General features: G+C 54.8%; 7 protein-coding genes across 7 annotated transcripts; 3 read left to right on the plus strand and 4 right to left on the minus strand.

Annotated features, from left to right (window-relative positions):
• Nucleotides 1–2,048: 2,048 nt before the first annotated feature.
• Nucleotides 2,049–4,589, plus strand: BDY24DRAFT_336227 (RecQ family ATP-dependent DNA helicase; the record flags this gene model as incomplete). Its single annotated transcript, XM_076637229.1, has 10 exons — nt 2,049–2,705; nt 2,782–2,793; nt 2,885–2,897; nt 2,970–3,379; nt 3,460–3,493; nt 3,566–3,717; nt 3,854–3,952; nt 4,018–4,052; nt 4,128–4,188; nt 4,263–4,589. 10 exons carry the CDS (start codon nt 2,049–2,051, stop codon nt 4,587–4,589), a joined length of 1,800 nt encoding a protein of 599 aa, XP_076500378.1.
• Nucleotides 4,590–5,157: 568 nt separating this feature from the next.
• Nucleotides 5,158–5,830, plus strand: BDY24DRAFT_162960 (uncharacterized protein). Its single transcript, XM_076636186.1, has 2 exons — nt 5,158–5,504; nt 5,589–5,830. Exons 1-2 carry the CDS (start codon nt 5,246–5,248, stop codon nt 5,789–5,791), a joined length of 462 nt encoding a protein of 153 aa, XP_076500379.1. The 5' UTR covers nt 5,158–5,245; the 3' UTR covers nt 5,792–5,830.
• A 280-nt stretch (nt 5,831–6,110) lies between these two features.
• On the minus strand, nt 6,111–8,362 carry BDY24DRAFT_377095 (pepsin-like aspartic protease). Its single transcript, XM_076638737.1, has 10 exons — nt 8,302–8,362; nt 8,094–8,232; nt 7,502–8,015; nt 7,360–7,379; nt 7,112–7,259; nt 6,876–7,027; nt 6,725–6,797; nt 6,583–6,637; nt 6,487–6,497; nt 6,111–6,355 (listed from the first exon to the last, which is right to left on the minus strand). The coding sequence occupies exons 3-10, from the start codon at nt 7,902–7,904 to the stop codon at nt 6,129–6,131; spliced, it is 1,089 nt and encodes a 362-aa protein (XP_076500380.1). The 5' UTR covers nt 7,905–8,015; nt 8,094–8,232; nt 8,302–8,362; the 3' UTR covers nt 6,111–6,128.
• A 1,479-nt stretch (nt 8,363–9,841) lies between these two features.
• On the minus strand, nt 9,842–11,995 carry BDY24DRAFT_377101 (WD40 repeat domain-containing protein). The gene is made up of 7 exons (XM_076638738.1): nt 11,663–11,995; nt 11,385–11,561; nt 11,138–11,265; nt 10,972–11,044; nt 10,787–10,861; nt 10,331–10,701; nt 9,842–10,153 (listed from the first exon to the last, which is right to left on the minus strand). The coding sequence occupies exons 1-7, from the start codon at nt 11,949–11,951 to the stop codon at nt 9,923–9,925; spliced, it is 1,344 nt and encodes a 447-aa protein (XP_076500381.1). The 5' UTR covers nt 11,952–11,995; the 3' UTR covers nt 9,842–9,922.
• Nucleotides 11,996–12,605: 610 nt separating this feature from the next.
• On the minus strand, nt 12,606–13,360 carry SEM1 (proteasome regulatory particle lid subunit SEM1; the record flags this gene model as incomplete). Its single annotated transcript, XM_076642995.1, has 3 exons — nt 12,606–12,654; nt 12,768–12,912; nt 13,207–13,360. The coding sequence occupies 3 exons, from the start codon at nt 13,358–13,360 to the stop codon at nt 12,606–12,608; spliced, it is 348 nt and encodes a 115-aa protein (XP_076500382.1).
• Nucleotides 13,361–13,531: 171 nt separating this feature from the next.
• BDY24DRAFT_411968 (uncharacterized protein) lies at nt 13,532–14,884 on the plus strand (the record flags this gene model as incomplete). Its single annotated transcript, XM_076642996.1, has 4 exons — nt 13,532–13,687; nt 13,793–13,922; nt 14,279–14,348; nt 14,428–14,884. The coding sequence occupies 4 exons, from the start codon at nt 13,532–13,534 to the stop codon at nt 14,882–14,884; spliced, it is 813 nt and encodes a 270-aa protein (XP_076500383.1).
• A 75-nt stretch (nt 14,885–14,959) lies between these two features.
• On the minus strand, nt 14,960–15,907 carry BDY24DRAFT_377110 (Rhodanese-like domain-containing protein). The gene is made up of 4 exons (XM_076638739.1): nt 15,780–15,907; nt 15,458–15,708; nt 15,234–15,348; nt 14,960–15,148 (listed from the first exon to the last, which is right to left on the minus strand). Exons 1-4 carry the CDS (start codon nt 15,879–15,881, stop codon nt 15,101–15,103), a joined length of 516 nt encoding a protein of 171 aa, XP_076500384.1. The 5' UTR covers nt 15,882–15,907; the 3' UTR covers nt 14,960–15,100.
• Between the last annotated feature and the right edge of the window lie 295 nt (nt 15,908–16,202).

Below are 16,202 nucleotides of genomic sequence, written 5' to 3' on the forward strand. Positions count from 1 at the left end.
ACCGGCAGGAGAACCTCTCAAGGTGAGGAAGAGCTCGCTTCCATGGAGAAGGGGAGGAAGGAGGAGGGAGCGAGCTCACCACCTTTCCCTCCTTCCTTCCTTCGTCCATGCTTCTTTCCAGGAATCCTCGAGCTTCCGTATAGCCAAGTCTGTCGAGACTTCTTCAAGTCACTTCAATACTCCGAAACAAGCAGCAGCAGGCCCTTCGACTTCGTCGTCCTCTTCCACCTCGAGTTCGTCCTCCCTCTCCTTCCCTCCCTCCTGCTCTAGGACCTGCTCTTGCTTTCGTCTCCCTCTTTATTCTACATGCTGACGCCAACTCTTCTGCTCCCTCTTGTAGACGCCGTCGCTTCTTCCTCTCGTTCTAGCGTTCAACCTCGTCCCAGTCTCGAACCAGCTCTCCCTCCTCCACCCTCCATCCAGAAACGACCTTCTCCCACTGGTCCCCTCGTCAAGCCTGAGCCAGGAAGCGGAGGCAAAAGACCTAAACTCGAGCCTATAGGTCAGTATATCCTCTTTCTACCTTTCTACTCCAAGAGGTCCGAGACTGAGGCTGTTCTGTTGTTTCGGTGGAATGAAAGGAGGGAATCGACCAGGGCCTCCTCCTCCTCCTCCCGTGGTCAAGAAGGAGCCAGGAAGAGCTCAAGAGGACGTCAAGCCTACGAGAATGGAGCTCGATGAAGTGAGAGACGTGAAGCCTATCGTTGATGGTCCCAGTGAGTCCCTCTGATGTTTTCTAAGGGCAGGAAGGAGGGAGGGAAGGAGACAACGCTGAAATGAGCTCGGGACGCTCCTCCTTCTCCTTCTCAGGTTCGTCGTCGTCGCGAACCGTCTCGGAGGATCGAAGTAGCTCTCATGGATCCAGAGATCAACGTGGTGAGTACATCTGTCCTAGAAATATTCTGGGAAATGAGCTAAATCTGTCCATGCGTTTCTCATAGCTGGATCTTCGACGTCGAAGGAGGACGTGCCGATGCTCGACGTGAAGCCACGCCTTCCGATCCCACCTTCGGACGACGAGGAGAACCCTGACGAGCTGGAGGCTATGATGATGCTCGAAGACGTGAGTCGGAACTTGTTAGGCTCCCACAGGTTCCCCTGCGAGAGCGCAAGCTGACCTGCCGCGTTCCTTCAGTCCAACTTCCTCGCCGCCGCCGCTCCTCCTCCTCCATCTCTACAAGCAGCAGCAGCAGCACCTACGTCCCGACCTCCACTTCCACCTCACATGCAGTTTCAACGGTCATCGGCTTCTTCAGCGTCTCCAGCTCCTCCCTTCTTCGGTCGCTCGCCCATGTCGAACGATCTCAACTCGATGTCGGTCGAGGCTCTGAACGCTCTCGCTCTCAAGAACGCCGAGAAGAAGATGGCTCTCATGGAACAGCTCTACGGAGGAGAGGAGTGCGACGATGATCCTGTGGTCCTCATGTCCAACATGTGAGCTTTACGCCGTTCTGCCTGAGAGAGAGTGCTGCCCGGCTGACTCGCTCTCGCTCTCTCTTTTCAGCGCCAACTACCAGAAGAGGATCGACGAGATCAAAGCTGCCATTGCCAAACGAGATCGTTCACCATCCATACTGTCCGCTCAGGACACTCCTACCATCTCCTCTCGACAACCAGTCGCCTCTACCTCGACACCCTCTTCCGTCGGAATCCCTCGTCGTCCTTCCCCTCCTCCTCAACCCAAGTACTCCCTCCCTCGTCCACCACCTCCAGAAAGCCCCCTTCGCATCCCTCTCAGTCCCATCGCCGCTCCAGCTCAGTCGAGTTCAAAGGGAAAGCAAAAGGAGGTCTGGAAACCGGATCCTGGGATGATCGACCTCGGAAGTTCAGAGGAGGACGAGGCAGCAGAAGAGTCGGACGAGATCGTCGAGATTGAGATGGGGAACGGAGGAGGAGGAGCCTACGGTGCTGGGTGGGACGTAGAGGTGGTGGGGAAGTCGGCGAACGCTCGAGGGAAGGAGAGAGCGAGATCACCAGAGAGGGATCCGATGGACGAGTTCAGGGACTTGGGCGACAACATCTTCGACGACTCGGACGACGACTTCGTGATGCTAGGACCTGGACCTCCCTCTCGAACGTCTACTCGGCCAGCAACTCCTCCACCTCGATACTCAGTCCAAGCAGCTCACCAGCAATCGAGCGGTCCCTCTCGACTCTCCGCCGCGTCGCGTCCTTCCAAACCCGCTCCTCTCAAATCCAACCCAAGCCTCGAACATCCATGGTCAGCCGACGCTCTCAAACTCCTCAAGGAAAAGTTCCGTCTCCAGTCGTATCGTCCGAATCAACTCGAGGCCATCAACGGAACCCTCGCCGGAAAGGACGTCTTCGTTCTCATGCCCACAGGAGGAGGAAAGTCGCTCTGCTATCAACTCCCTTCCCAAGTCGTCACCGGAAAGACCTCAGGAGTCACCATCGTCGTCTCTCCCCTCCTCTCCCTCATCAACGACCAGGTCTCGCATCTCAAGAAGCTCGGGATCTACGCCATCGGATTCACGGGAGACCTTCCTCAGGAGACGAAGAGGGCAGCGTTGTCGGTGTTGAGCGGTGGCGGAGCTAGTGGTTCGAAGTCGCTCGATGGAAGGGTGGTGTACGTGACGCCGGAGATGTTGAACAAGTCGCCTGCGTTTGGGAGTGTGCTGAAGAGCATTCATGCGAAGGGGAAGTTGGCGAGGTTCGTGATTGACGAGGCTCATTGCGTTAGCTCGGTGAGTCCGTTTCTTCTTCCTCGTCTCGTCGTTTAAAGTCTCGAGCTGACCACCTCTTTCTTCTTCTCGCCTTCAGTGGGGACACGACGTGAGTAGGACGTTTTGATCTTTCTCGATACTTCTCCGGACCCTTGCTGATTCGACGCGTCTCTTTCGTCTTTCTCCTCTCTCTTCACCAGTTCCGACCTGACTGTGAGTTCCTCGTTCCAAGCACTCGGCTCTTCTCCTTACTGATCTTGCTTTCCATCTCCCTCTTCTTTTCAGATCGAGACCTTGGAAAGCTCAAGAACGACTACCCTGGAACTCCCATCATGGCTCTGACGGCGACGGCGAATCATCAAGTTCGAGACGACATCAAGCGATCCCTCAAGATCGAAGACTGCATCACCACCACCGCCTCCTTCAACCGAGCCAACCTCATCTACGAGATTCGACCCAAGACTGGGAAGAAGACGTCCGACGAGATCATCAACTTCATCGCCGAGGAGTACCCTGGGAGCTGTGGAATCATCTACGCGTCGAGTCGAGACGGTTGCGAGAAGCTTGCCAAGGAGCTGAGGGATGCGAATCGAGGCATCACGGCTGCTCACTACCATGCTGGAATGTCGTCGGATGATCGAGCTTGGGTACAGAGGTCGTGGCAGACGGACAAGATTTCGGTCATCGTTGCGACGGTGAGTCGACTGCTCTTCTTCTCCCTGTTTCGGTTTCTCTCGCTGATCCAGTCTTTCTCTTCTTTTGCGCTTCCAAAAAGGTCGCCTTCGGAATGGGAATCGACAAGCCCGATGGTTCGTGACGCCTTGAGAGACCGTCGACCTCTCATTTTCGTGGCTGATTCTCGCCTTCTTCTCTCCCTCCAGTTCGTTTCGTCATCCATCACGCTCTACCTAGGTCGCTCGAAGGATACTACCAAGAGACTGGACGAGCTGGGCGAGATGGAAACGAGTCGCTTTGCGTTCTCTGTGAGTCCGCTTCGTCGCTCCATCCCCTCCTCGTCCTGACCCCTTCCTTCGTCTCGTCCCTCTCGCAGACTACTCCTGGGGAGGTAAGTCCCTAGTCTCCTCTCTCCTTCGATAACACTCTTGCTAAAGAGCTCTCTCTTGACAACAGATACCAAGAACATCTTCAACTCGATCGCTCGAGATCAGAACCTCACTTGGGAGCAGAAGGAACGACAACGAGAGAACATCCGAGGAGTGCTTCGATTCTGTACCAACAAGACGGACTGCCGACGACGCCAGATCCTTGTGAGCTTCTTCTCTACTCTGCTTCTTCGTGGACAAAGCTCACTGACCTCGTCGCTTTCTTACAGGCTTTCTTCGGAGAGGAGTTCGCTGCGAGTGACTGGTGAGCCTCTTTCTTCTCTTCCTTCGAGGTTTTCGAACCTCAACCGACCCTTCTCCTCATCTTCTGCCTCTTCAGCAACAAGACCTGCGACGTTTGCGTTGACGTGGATAGTGGTCGACTCGATATCCGAGACGTTGTACGTCTTCCTTTTCTCGAGTCAATTCCTTTTCCCTCGACCCTGACTGACTCTCCTTCCTTCTTCTTTCGCAGACCGAGGACGTCAAGAGTGCTCTCTCCCTCGTCCGTCACTCCCTCGAGATGTGCGATAGGATCACCATGAAGCAAGCCGTCGGGATCTTCCGAGGATCGAATGCGAAGATGAACAACGACCTCGACGTCTCGAGTCTCGAGGAGCATGGATGTGGGAAGGGCTACGAGATGGGAGATGCAGAGAGGCTGTTCGAGACGCTTCTCATCGAGCAGGCTTTCGAGGAGGTGTACGTCGCCAACCTGGGAGGGTTCTCGAACGCCTACTTGAAGGTCCGTCGTCTCTCGTTTTTCCTCTCTGCCTCCTTCCTCGCTCGGCTTTTGAGCTGACCTCAATGCCTTTTTTCTTTCGACTGTTAGCTCGGTCCCAAACACAAGGAGTACCTCAAGAAGAACGGGAAGACTTTGAATGTAAGCCTCGTTCTCTCTTTCTTTCCTCGTTGCCCTTGTCGAGACGCGTTCTGACCATCTCCTCCCGTCTGGAACTCGAAGCTCGCATTCCGACAGAACACTCCGAGAAAGGGAGCCGCCAAGAAATCTACCGCCAAAGCCAAACCCGTCAAACTCAAGCTCGGAAAGGCCGGAAAGAACACCTCGAACCCGAAGGACGTCTTCCTCGACGACGGCGACGACGACATCGAAGACTTCGAGGATTCTCAGCCTCAACCAGCTCGACACGTTCAGCCGAAGGAGGATCCTTGTTTCGTCGAACTCAAAGCCATCAGGAAGAGGGTGAGTCGCCTGCTCTTGCCTCGCCTATCGTCGACTTTGACCCTTGCTCGGCTCACTCTTTTCCCTCTCTCCCTCTAGATTGCTGCTACCGCCGTCGCCGGAAACGAACAACGACAACGGGATGTCGAGCAGGAGTTCAACGACGAAGTTCTTCAGATGCTAGCTATCATTCGACCCACGAGTGAGTCGTCTCACGTCCGTCTTCCAGTGCGACGGCTTCTTGACCTTCTTCCTTCCCTTCTATCACAGCCGAGATGGAGTTCAACCAGATCGACGGTCTCGGAGATGCTACTTTCGTCCCTTTTGGAAAGGTGGGTCGCTGTTCCTTCCAGGCTCTCCGCTCGTCTTTCGAACTCTCGACTGACTTCTCTCCCCCTCTCTCTCTTTCCCTCCCTTTCCCTTGTCGCAGCTCTTCGTCTCGACCCTCAGAACCAGGTGGAACGAGGCCGACCCCGTCGAGGAGTCTTCCCAGGACGAACCCGTCGCTCGAGGAGGTCCAAGTCGAGCTGTCTCGTGAGTTGACCTCGTTCCGTCTTCGTTCACGAACTTCTCGAGTTTCTGACGACGCGTCTTATTCACTTCCGTTTTCTTCTGCAGATCCAAGAACAGACAACAACCCAACTTCCAGCAGTACGCTTACAACAGCCGATCTGAATCTTCAACCTCGGCTTCTCGATCTCGAGGGACTTCGTCGAGAGGAGGATCCAGTGCTCGAGGAGGTCGAGGAGGAGGAGCGAAGAGGGGAAGCAGCTCGACTGGGAGGTCGACCTCAACCATCAGAGCGATGCCCAGCGTCGTGAAGAAGGATCGGAAGAGGAACGCTTTCGATTGAGGAGGCGGGGAGAGGGGAGAGCCTGGGAGGGGGGAAGTTCTCGTTTCATTCACTTTTTAGCATCGTTCTCGTTTCTTGCCCACTTCTTTCTCGACATCTTTTTGCATACTTTTTCTGTCTTCGTTTTTTGATCTCTCTCTGACCTTGATTCAATCGCTTCTCATCACTTTTGAGCTTCTGACCGCAAGCTTTCTCAGGGACGCGAGAGGGCGAAAGCAAGGAGACAAACGAGATCCAGATCAAGCGTGCTTCTCCTCGACTATAACTACAAAAGCAAAGATGAACAAAGGCTAAGCAAATAGGCTTCAAGCTGAGGCGACAGCGGTGGCAACGGCCGAGATGACAGCAATCGACGACACGACGACGCTGGCGGTTGAGGAGGAGGCGTCGAGGACCGTTGTCGAAGCTGCTGCGATAGCTGATTCCGTGGAGTTGGTCGTAGCGGTGGCGACGGCAGCGGCCGCGGTAGTTACTGCTGCCACAGCTGCTCCAGGGGCGATCTTTCCTGAGAGAGAGATGGAGTTGGTTCCGACTAAAGAAAAGGACGAGGGGAGGCGAGGGAGTGAGCTCGGACACGCTTTGACGTCGGAGGATATAGATTGTGAAGCGAGAAATCCATGTTTATGTAATGGAGGTGAAAACGCAGGGAAGGCGAGGACTCACTGTCGGTGGTGCTGGAAGAGAGAAAGAAGACGCGTCGAAGGGTCAGAACGTTGTATCGTCAAGTATCGCCTCCTTCAACGAAGATAAATGACTCACAAAATGACGTTCTTCAAGAAAACATCTCCAATCAACCACTGATCCGCAGATCCGACTGAAGAGAGAGAGAAGGTCAGTCCAGTGCGAACAGAGAGGGACCGGAGGGGTGCGCGTGGAAAGAACGAGGGGAAGAATGACTCACTCTGACCCGAAGAGATACCGGAGATGCAATCGCCAGTGAGATCGTTCTGATCCAGCGGGAGGAAGGTGAGGTCCTGAGGAAATCAAAGGCAGCGGTGGTCAGAAACGAAAACGAAGACCAAGTCGACGCGCCGCAACTTCAGCGTACTCACTCGAGGATCAATGGCGAAGGACTGTCCCCCGAAAGTGAGGGCGACGGAAGTGGTGGTTGTGCAAGGGAGAGTGAATCCTCCAGCTCCGTCGGAAGCAGCTCCCTCGATGGCGGCATGGACGGCTTCAGCGTCGGCAGCAGGCATGATGATCACTTGAGAAGAAGGAAGTCGAGAATAGAGGGTTAGAGATCAGGAAGAGTGAGTTGAGATGCAGAAGCTTTCCATCGAAGACTCACGAGTGGTTCCAGAGTCGAGGATGGCGCTCTTTCCAACGAAAGCGAGAGCGACACCGTCCACCGAAACGTCGTCGACCGCAGCCTCCCAGAATCCGACTGTAGAGATTACGGGGACGTTGATCAAAGTGTTCGCATCGACCCGAGCAGCCTGTGGTTTTAGCAAGAGGAAGAGAAGAGGAGAGAGACGGAGTCAGTCGACGCGTCTCGTTCCTGTCGACTCCATTCTCCTCATAGCTTCCAGGACTTACATCGGCAGCTCCGAAGGAGACTGAAGAGTGAGAAAGTGAACTGAAAAAAGTCAGTTAACTCTTTGGAGGGGATCCAAGAAAGGAAGAGGAGCGGGAAGAGGAAACGAAGAGATTGAGAGGAAAAAGAGGGAAAACGACTAACTTTGACCGGTGTTGACTCCATCCGCGATTCGTCCCAGATCATAAGAAACGATTCCAGCGGGGATGGTACCGGCGGCAGCAAGAGCCTCGATAGGTGTAGCGACTCCTTGGTTGGAGAGGATCGATTGACCGAGTCCGACGAGGCCATCAAAAGAGGTTGTCGCAGCGCTGAACTCGACGGATTCCTCGAGAGCAACACCGAAAGGTTGAGTGATGGTGTTCCCTGCGAGAGTCAAGACGTCCTGGACGACCATTCCTGCCACGGATCCGGAGCCGTAGGTGACCTGGAAGGCTTGGGTCGAGACCTCGAACGACGACGACGAGGCTGAGCCGATAGAGTTGTGATCTCCGCACACAGCGCAGGCTTGGCTGGGAACCCAAGTATCTGCAGAACCACTATCCATGAGCCTGGTGAGGAGGGGCAGAAGGGAAGAACGGTCAGAGATGAGAAGACTTCGACGCGACCTCTGCCTGAAACTCGCATCAAGAAGTCCTGAGGAGGTGTCCCGAGCTGCCTGTAGATCCGAAGCCTTGTCAGTAATCAGTAGAATTTATCGACGAAGCCGTCGAGAAGTAGAATTCAAGAGACATACATGGCTGAGAAGAAGAGAGGGAAAAGAAGAAGGAGAAGGTCAGTTCGTCTCGCCAGGATCCTCTCGCTTCAACCAGCCTCGACAAGAGCCAGACCCACTGGCGAGGTATCCAATGTCGTTGGCTTCAATGTCGTAGGCCCTACGAAAGAACAGAAGGAAGAAGTCAGAACCGAGCAGCTCAAGAAGAGTCGCCGTCGTTCAAACTCACAAAGACGAGTCGGCAGTAGGTGCATTTCCTGGCGTAACGTCTCCAGAGATCGCAGCATCGAGGGACAGTTCCGAGAATCCTGCTGAAGTGGTAGTGGACGTGACTTCGGCAGCAGCAACAGTGGTAGCAGCAGCGACGGCACTCTCAACGGCGACGGCTGGAAGCAATCAAAATGAACGAGAAGAGTCAGTGAGAGCAAGAGATTGTCAGAAAAAGGTCCGGCTCACCAACAGCCGTAGTAGCAACCACCGTGGCAGCAGTATCAGCAGCATTTCCGTTCTTGTTTCCGTGCTTCCTGTTCCTCCTCCTTCGAACGACGCGACTTCCTCCCTCCAGCCTTCGAAGTCCAGCGATGTCGACCGATGAACCGTCGAAGGTCTGTGAAGCTCCGGTAGTGACGATTCCGACTCTACCAAACCGAATTAAACAACGGGATCAGCACAGAAAGAGCGCTCGACTGTCGTTCTCCACCCCTGTTGAACGACGACGTCGCACAAAGAAAAGCTCACCTCGCTTCAGACTTGAACTCAATCTCTCTCTTCTTTAAAGGACCCGAAGCTCCAGCCAATCCAGCACCAGTTCCTCCCACCCCAAACTTGACGATCCTCTCCTCGATGTTCCGTTTCGCGACGTTTGGAGCGAGCCCTAGAAACCCGTTCGCTCGAGCGAGACGAGAGATGGCTTGGTTGACGTGTTGCTGGTAGAGGATCTGGGGATGGACATCGGCTCGTCGAGGGATGGCGTTGAGAGGGAGATGAATGACTTCTGGAGCGGCGACGGTCGAGGGGACGAGGGAGGAGAGGAGCACGAGGAGGGAGAGGGAGGCGGTTGGGAGGAGCATTTTTGTGTTTTTGGGTTGACGTGGAGGCTTTTTCGAGGGTTGAGGAAAGGGAATGAGAGGAAGGGAGTAGAAAAGTGAGGTCGGGAGGGAAGGAAGAAAGGACAAAGGGAAGGTGAGGTGAGCTGAGGGAAAGGAAAGGAAAGGAAAGGGGAACTGGCCAGCAGCTGTTTGTGGGTGAGGGAAGAAGGGAGGAAAAGTTGGGTGGACGAGAAAGAAGGTGGTGGTCGGAGCTTCACTAGAAAGGGAGACGAAAATGAGAGAGATCAGCAAAGAGACAAAGGGACTGGCTAAAACGAGCGAGCTCGTTGTCCGTTGCCCCTGCGAAGTGAAGCCGCAGCTCTTCAAGCGCGTTCCCTCGACGTCGAAACCCCCTTTGTGTAGCTCTGGAGCGTGGCTGCGATGGCGCTTGAGAGCCGAGATGAGATCTCGCCGTCGATACTCAGTTGGAGAGTGGAGATGAGACGCTGCGAGGGAGACGACGCGTCGTTGCCTGTCGGGAGGTCTCGGTCGTCGCTGCTTGTCGAGCAGGGAGGATGCTCCTTCTGGCTCCTTACAGACTCTCCGATTTCCTTGGCGATGGGTCTGGACAACCTGCGATACCAACGGAGGTTCCAACGAGAGGGAAGGTCGAGTCGGAAAGGCTGTCAGCCCTCCTCCCCCTCCCTCTTTCCTTCCTCTCTCCGTAGACCGAAAGAAGAGTAGCAGGTGCGCAAACCATGAATTAAACGTAAACTTCCTCCTCCTCGAGCTCTAAGTACCCCACCAACTCCAACTCCTGCTCTAAATCTCCCAAATCAAACTCGCTCCATCGTCTCCCGCACTAACCACGACGGCTCGTCCCTCCTTCCCTCGTCCGACATCGCACCCGTTGATGATCCCTCGGTTTCCGGTGTGGTGAGCGAGAAGAGCTCCGTTTCGGACGTCCCAGGTCTTGAGCGTCGCGTCGACGGAGGCGGTGGTGATGAGGTGGGCGAGAGGAGCTGGGTGGAGACGAAGGGAGGTGATGGCTTGCTGTGAAGGTTGGAACGAAGGGGAAGAGGAGGAGAAGGAGAGGTGAAAGGGGAGGGATTGGTCAGATTCGAGAGGAAGGGTGGGATAAAGAGGGAGAGGAGAACGAGTCGAGTCGAAAACGCTCGACGCGACTCCCTCGTTTCCCAACTAGACAACGAAAAATGCAAGAAAACTCACATCATGTTTCAACGTAGCCCTCAACCTACTCGTTGTCACATCCCACACACAAGCCTTCCCGTCCGTTCCCGCACTCACAACCACACCGTTCCCAGCAATCTCCAAAAACACCACCGCCTCCACCGAGTCTCCCTTCTCATGCCCTTGCAGCGCACTGACGACTCGTCCCGTGGCCAAGTTGACGACTCGGAGTCCTCCGGCTCCTCCTCCGACGGCAGCGAGTTGGGAGTTGGGGTGGACGGCGATGGAGGTGATTCCGTCCTCGAGGGAGAACCGGTCGTCGGTGGGTTTGAAGTTCTGGACAGGGGAGGAGGAACGAGGGTCCCAGAGAATCATGGAGGCATCGGAGGAGGAGGTGAGAAGTCGTTTGCCTGAAGGAAGGAAAGGAGAGATAGAGAGAGGTGAGCTTCGGAGAGAGGGAAGGGAAGGGAGAGGTGAGCTCGAGACGAAACGAACCATCAGGAGTGAAAGTGATAGCTGTGATAGCATCGGTGTGACCAGCGAAAACCTGCATCGTGTTTCCAGAAGGAACTGTAATCGACAAACAGAAAGGTCAGATTAGAATCGAGGAAAACGTGCTCTCGGACCCGAGCTCAACAACCGAGTCAACTCCCTCCCTCCCTGAAGGAACAAAAACTCACGCTGCCACATCCAAACCGTCGAATCGTTGGCTCCAGCAGCGAGCACAGGTCCCTTAGGATGCCAGGCCATGCACTAAATCAAGTCCAAGCCCAAACAAAGTCAGCTCAGCTCGAAAGAGAGGGAACGGAGGGAGGGAGGAGGAGGGAAGGAATTTCGCGAGCTCACCGTCACTTCGTCCGGTCCTTGCAAGCTCGTGAGGAACTCCCAAGTGTTCCAGTCCGTCTTGCCTACTCGTCTCCATATGCGAACTCGGCCGTCCATACCTCCAGTGGCGACGAGCTCTCCGTCCGAGCCTGGAGAGGAGCAGCGGAAGCAAGGAGGGAGGGAGGGAGGAGGAGCGAATCAGTCAGCTGAAAGTTCGCCTCAAGAGCTCCTCCTTACAGAGATTGAGGTGAAGAAGAGAGAGACCCACTGAAAGAAACAGCAACAACCGAATCGGTGTGACCTGAAAGTCTGACGACCTCCTTTCCTGTTGTTGTATCGAAGAGGAAAGCGAGGTCGTCCTCTCCTCCGGAAACGGCGAGAGGCGGGGAAGGATGCAGAGGATGAAGAGCTACCTCAAACACGGAAGAGCCATCTCGGTGGAGAGCTGCATACAACCAAGCGAAGATAAGCGTCAGCTCTCTCGAGCCTTCAAAGAAAAACGAGAAAAGAGCTCGAAAGAGAAGGGAGAGAGGGAGGGGAACTGACTAGCCTGCATCGAAGAGTTATCCACCACTGGTCCCATATCCTCCTCTTCCTCCAGTCCTTCTCCTTCTTCCGCTCCTTCCATCTCCTCCATGATCATGCCTCCCTCCTGACCAGCGAACTCGTCGTCCTCGTCCTCGCCGTCCATAGGGAAATCTCCATCGTCCTCCTCCTCGATGATCTCCTCGATGTCGTCTTGGTCGATCTGGTTGTTGTTGTCCTCCCCGTCGTCTTCGGGATTGCTCGAAGGGAGTTCTTCAGGGTGGATAAGAGAGGGAGGGAGGTCCGACATGTGAAGAGGAGAAGAAAGAGAAGAAGAGGTAGGGAGGGTGGGTGGGTGTTGGTCGCTGACTGAGGAGGGAGGGAGGAAGGACGAAATTCGAACGAGGTTCGGGGGAGTTTTTATTTATCCGCTGCTTCTTACTCAGCGAGGAGGTGGAGAAGATACGAGAAAGATTCCCTGAGTCGTATTCTCTGCTTACCGATTCAGATTTTGGAAGAGGAGAGCTCCGTACAAGCAGAGAGGGCTGAAGGAGCAGCGCGTCGCAAAGGTGGAGGGAGGAAACGAGCGAGCGAGCTCGAGCTCAACCCTCTTCTTCGCCTTCGAGTCAGAGATACTCAACGTAACTCGGAAGCTCAACGAGCACTGGTAGAAGACAAACGACCAACGAGCTGAGAAGCTGAGTAGGCCGAAAGAAGAAGAGAGGGAAGGGCGGGGTGGGCTGAATCGACACTCTCGACTCTCCTCCTCCTGCAACGACGCACAGAGCCTCAGAAGAGGAACTGGACCCAACCCAACAACATCCAGAGAGTCCAGCTTTTGTCGAACCAGACTCTCGAACGAAAAGAGTCGAAAGATAGTTGAACGTTTCCATCTGTGATCGTGATTCGTGAACCTCGTCTTCCCTCCCCTCCCCGACCCAATCGCACCCAAGGGGTACCGCTCCTACGTCGACATAGCCGAAGGTCCGTTCGCCTGCTTCTCGAGCTCGGCCCTACCAACAAACCAAACGAACGCAAGGTCAGCTCGAACTTCACCTCGACCTCACCTCCTTCCTCCCCTTCGCTTCGAGCTCAACCAGAGTGAAGAGGACGAGCCGCTGCTCACCTCAACTGCTTAGAGAACTCCTCCTCGACATCATCGTCATCCCAGTTGTCCTCCCAGAGGTTGGAGGTCGTAGGTGCTGTGTCTGCGGCGGCGGAGGTGGAGGCGGAGGAGAGATGGGCGAGGGAGGATTCGGAGGGATCCCAGTCTGAGCAAAGGCACAAGGGAGAAGAGAAGGGAGGTTAGCATGAATGTGAGCGGATTCTAGAGATATTGATGAGCTGGGAGGTGGTTCGAAGAGAAGGAAGGGAGGAGGGAAGGAGGAGGGAAGGAAGGGAGAGCTGAGCGAGCTTGATGGTTGGAGGTGTTCGATTCCCTCCCTTCGTCTCTGCTCTCTCTCCCTTTCGCGTGCTCCTCTGCTTCTCCCAAGCCCAGAAACAGTGCAAGCTCATCTTCTCCCACCAGATCCTTCCACAAAAAAAGTATAGAAAGGGGAACGCACCTTGCTGAGCAAACTCCTCAAACTCGTCGTCCTCCTCGAGAGCTCCCAACTGAGGAAGCCCCTTCTTCTCCTCCTCCTGCTGCTGCTTGGGAACCGTCGACGAAGCCTCCTTCGACGCATCGGCTGTAGGGGTGTTGGAAGCAGGGGCGGACATTGTAGAAAAGGGTGGAAGATGGTGGTTTGTGGGGAGGTTGAGCTGGTCGTGTCGAGCCGTCGGGCCCTCTGCCTTCGTTTTCGATTTCGATCCAGCTTTCCTTCCTTCCCTCTCCCTCACCTCCATCTCCCACCTCCCTCCCCTTTTCTCAATTTTCAATCGCTATCAGCCATGGCTGTTGGATCCATCCCCGATGCTCCCTACGACCCCACCTCTGCTACCTCATACGGGGACAACTTCTATCCGAAACAAACGGATCCCAACAAGACGATCCTTCCTCCTCGTCCTGCTCCCCTCACCGCTGGAAACCTCTGGCAGGCTATAAAGGTTCGTACCTGAGAGAGATCTTTTCATTGAGTGCGTTTCCCTTTCTCCTTCTCTTCTCTGTTCGTCCTTGTTCTCGCTGACCTGGGTTTTTTCGTTTTGTTGTAGATGACTGAACTCTCCGAGTTCTCTCCCACTCGACTTTCCGAGATCCCTTGCATGCGATCCTCGCTGCTTCAAGGAATCGCTGGTGGAGTGGGGTTCGCTTCCATCAGGTTGTTGACTGGGAGACCTGCTGGTGAGTCTCTCTTCTCTCTCTATACCTACTTTTTTTTCATCGTTCGTTTTCCGATCTCGTTCGTCTCCCTCTCCCAAAAACCTTTCCCCCTTCCTTTCCTCTCTCTCTCTCCATCTCGTTCGAGATGGAGAGAGACAGTTGGTTTAAATGATGATAGACTATATGTGCTCTTTCCTATCAACGTCCACGATTCGTCGATGGGACTTGTGTGAGGAATACATTCGAATTTAATCTTCTCTCTGATACCTGCTCCTTCCTCCCTTCTTCTCTGACCTCCCATTTCTCGTCTCCTCTCATTCGCTCCCATCGTGCTGACTTTGCTGTCTGTCTCTTTCTCTTCCGCTCGCTCGATACAGGTCCTCGTCTAGCCTTCTCAGCTCTGACGTGGTTTGTCGCTTCCTTCATCACCATCGGAGGTGCTTCCAAGTGAGTCTTTCTCAGCCCATTCATTATCACTTTCCTTCCATCTCCCCGTCGCTGACCTTCGGTTTGTTTTTCTCCTCAGTTACTACTGCAACCACCTGCGCTCCCGCGAGCTCGAACTCATGCGAGTCATCGCCACTCGTTTCCCCGAACGGAACCTCGCTCGTCTCAAACGAACCATCGATCCCGTCACAGGCGAGGTCCTCCTCCTCCCTCCCACTCCCATCGACTCCCTTTCCGCTCCTCCTCCTCCTTTCCCCACCGCTTCTGCTCCCTCCTCACCAACGGTCAAGCAAGGCGGCAAGGAATGGGTGGACGTGACGGACGAGGACGGCAAGTTCGTTGGACGAGTCTCGCCTGGGATGGCTGAGCTGGCGAAGAAGAGAGGAGCGAGGGAACGGTTCTCGGAGGCTCGAGGGGAGACGGAGGGTGCGGAGAGGGAGAGGGTGACGGTTGTGGGTGCTGGGGTTGAAGGAGCGGAGGCTGGGAGTGGGAGCGGGAGGTGGAAGAAGGGGAGTTGGTGGAGGTTGGGTCTTTAGAGAGAGACGACGAGGACGAGTCTATCATATATGTTTGTTTACGTGCACACTTTCCGGAGAGTTGAGAGTAGAGAGCAGCAGAGCAAGACATTCCGATTCTAGATCCAATCCAGAGCAAGGAGGAAGCAACCGAACCAAGCATTCCGCGACGCGACTCGTTCCTCTCCTCTCCCTCTCCCTCCTTTTTCGCACTCCTCACCTTCCCTTCCAAACCATCTACTCCCAAAGACTCTTTACAAACTTCTCTACCAACTTTGGCTCGCCCTGCAAACAAAAAAACGCAATCGATCAGCTTCCCTCTTCGAGCTCACCCTCGGCCCTCCCTCCCTCCCCTTCTGTTCTCACTGACCTTGTACTTCTTCTGAAACCCCGTGAACCCTTCTTCGAGAATATAGATCTCCTGTTCGCTCTCAGGCTCCACCCTTCCCAGAGCTTCAGCGTATCTTCGAGCTGCTTTGGGTCCCCTGCTCGCAACCGACCCAACGCATCAGCTCATCTCTCTCCCCTCTCTCTTCCTCCTCAAAACCTCTTTTTCCTCCCTATCTCCATGGAAACCACCGCGTCGACACTCACCTAACCTGACTCAACGCGCAATGGAAAACAACCTTGTCCACTCCCTTCCCTTTCAGGTCCTTAGCGAGCTGTTCGAACCCAGCAGGGGAGGCTTCCCTCGAAGGGTAGTTCAAGGCCGAAACGATGTTGCCTCCAGGGAAGTCGTCGTCTCGGACGTCGATGATTTGGATCTTGGCTGCGATAGGATTGGTGGTGGTGGTGATGGTGGTGGTGGAAGGAGTGGGAGAAGAGAGCAGGAGGGAGGCGAGTTGCTACGAAGGAGAGGAGGAGGGTGAGCTCGAGAGAGGGACGAAAGGAAGGAAGGGATTCGAGAGACACGTACATCTGCAGACATGTATTTCGGCGTTTGAGGGATGGGTGTTGAAGACATGGTTCGGAGGGAGAAAGGTTTGTGAAGGGAACAGAAGAGCGAGCGGAGGGACATGCACGTTGGGGGGGGGAAGAAGGAGAAGAGCGGAGGGGAGACGTCAAAGGCGAGCTCGAGCGTGATTGATATATATATATTTCAGGGGTTTGTTTCGGGCTTTTCCACCGGCAAATAGGAAGATTGGAGAATATTTCATGATGATCTTCATCGTTATCGTTCTCGTAGCGAAATATGCAAAGGAGAAGGGAGGGGAGAGGGAGAGAAGAGAGAAAGACGAAAGACAAGACGACGGTTGAACGGTTGAACGAGGTAGAGATCGTGGCTCGACGAAGAGGAAGCCTAGAGGGAGATCTTAAGCCGAGGATCTGTTGAGAGAAA

This window comes from Mrakia frigida (assembly GCF_051309035.1).
Source record: "Mrakia frigida strain ATCC 22029 unplaced genomic scaffold BDY24scaffold_3, whole genome shotgun sequence".
NCBI classification, from domain to species: domain Eukaryota; kingdom Fungi; phylum Basidiomycota; class Tremellomycetes; order Cystofilobasidiales; family Mrakiaceae; genus Mrakia; species Mrakia frigida.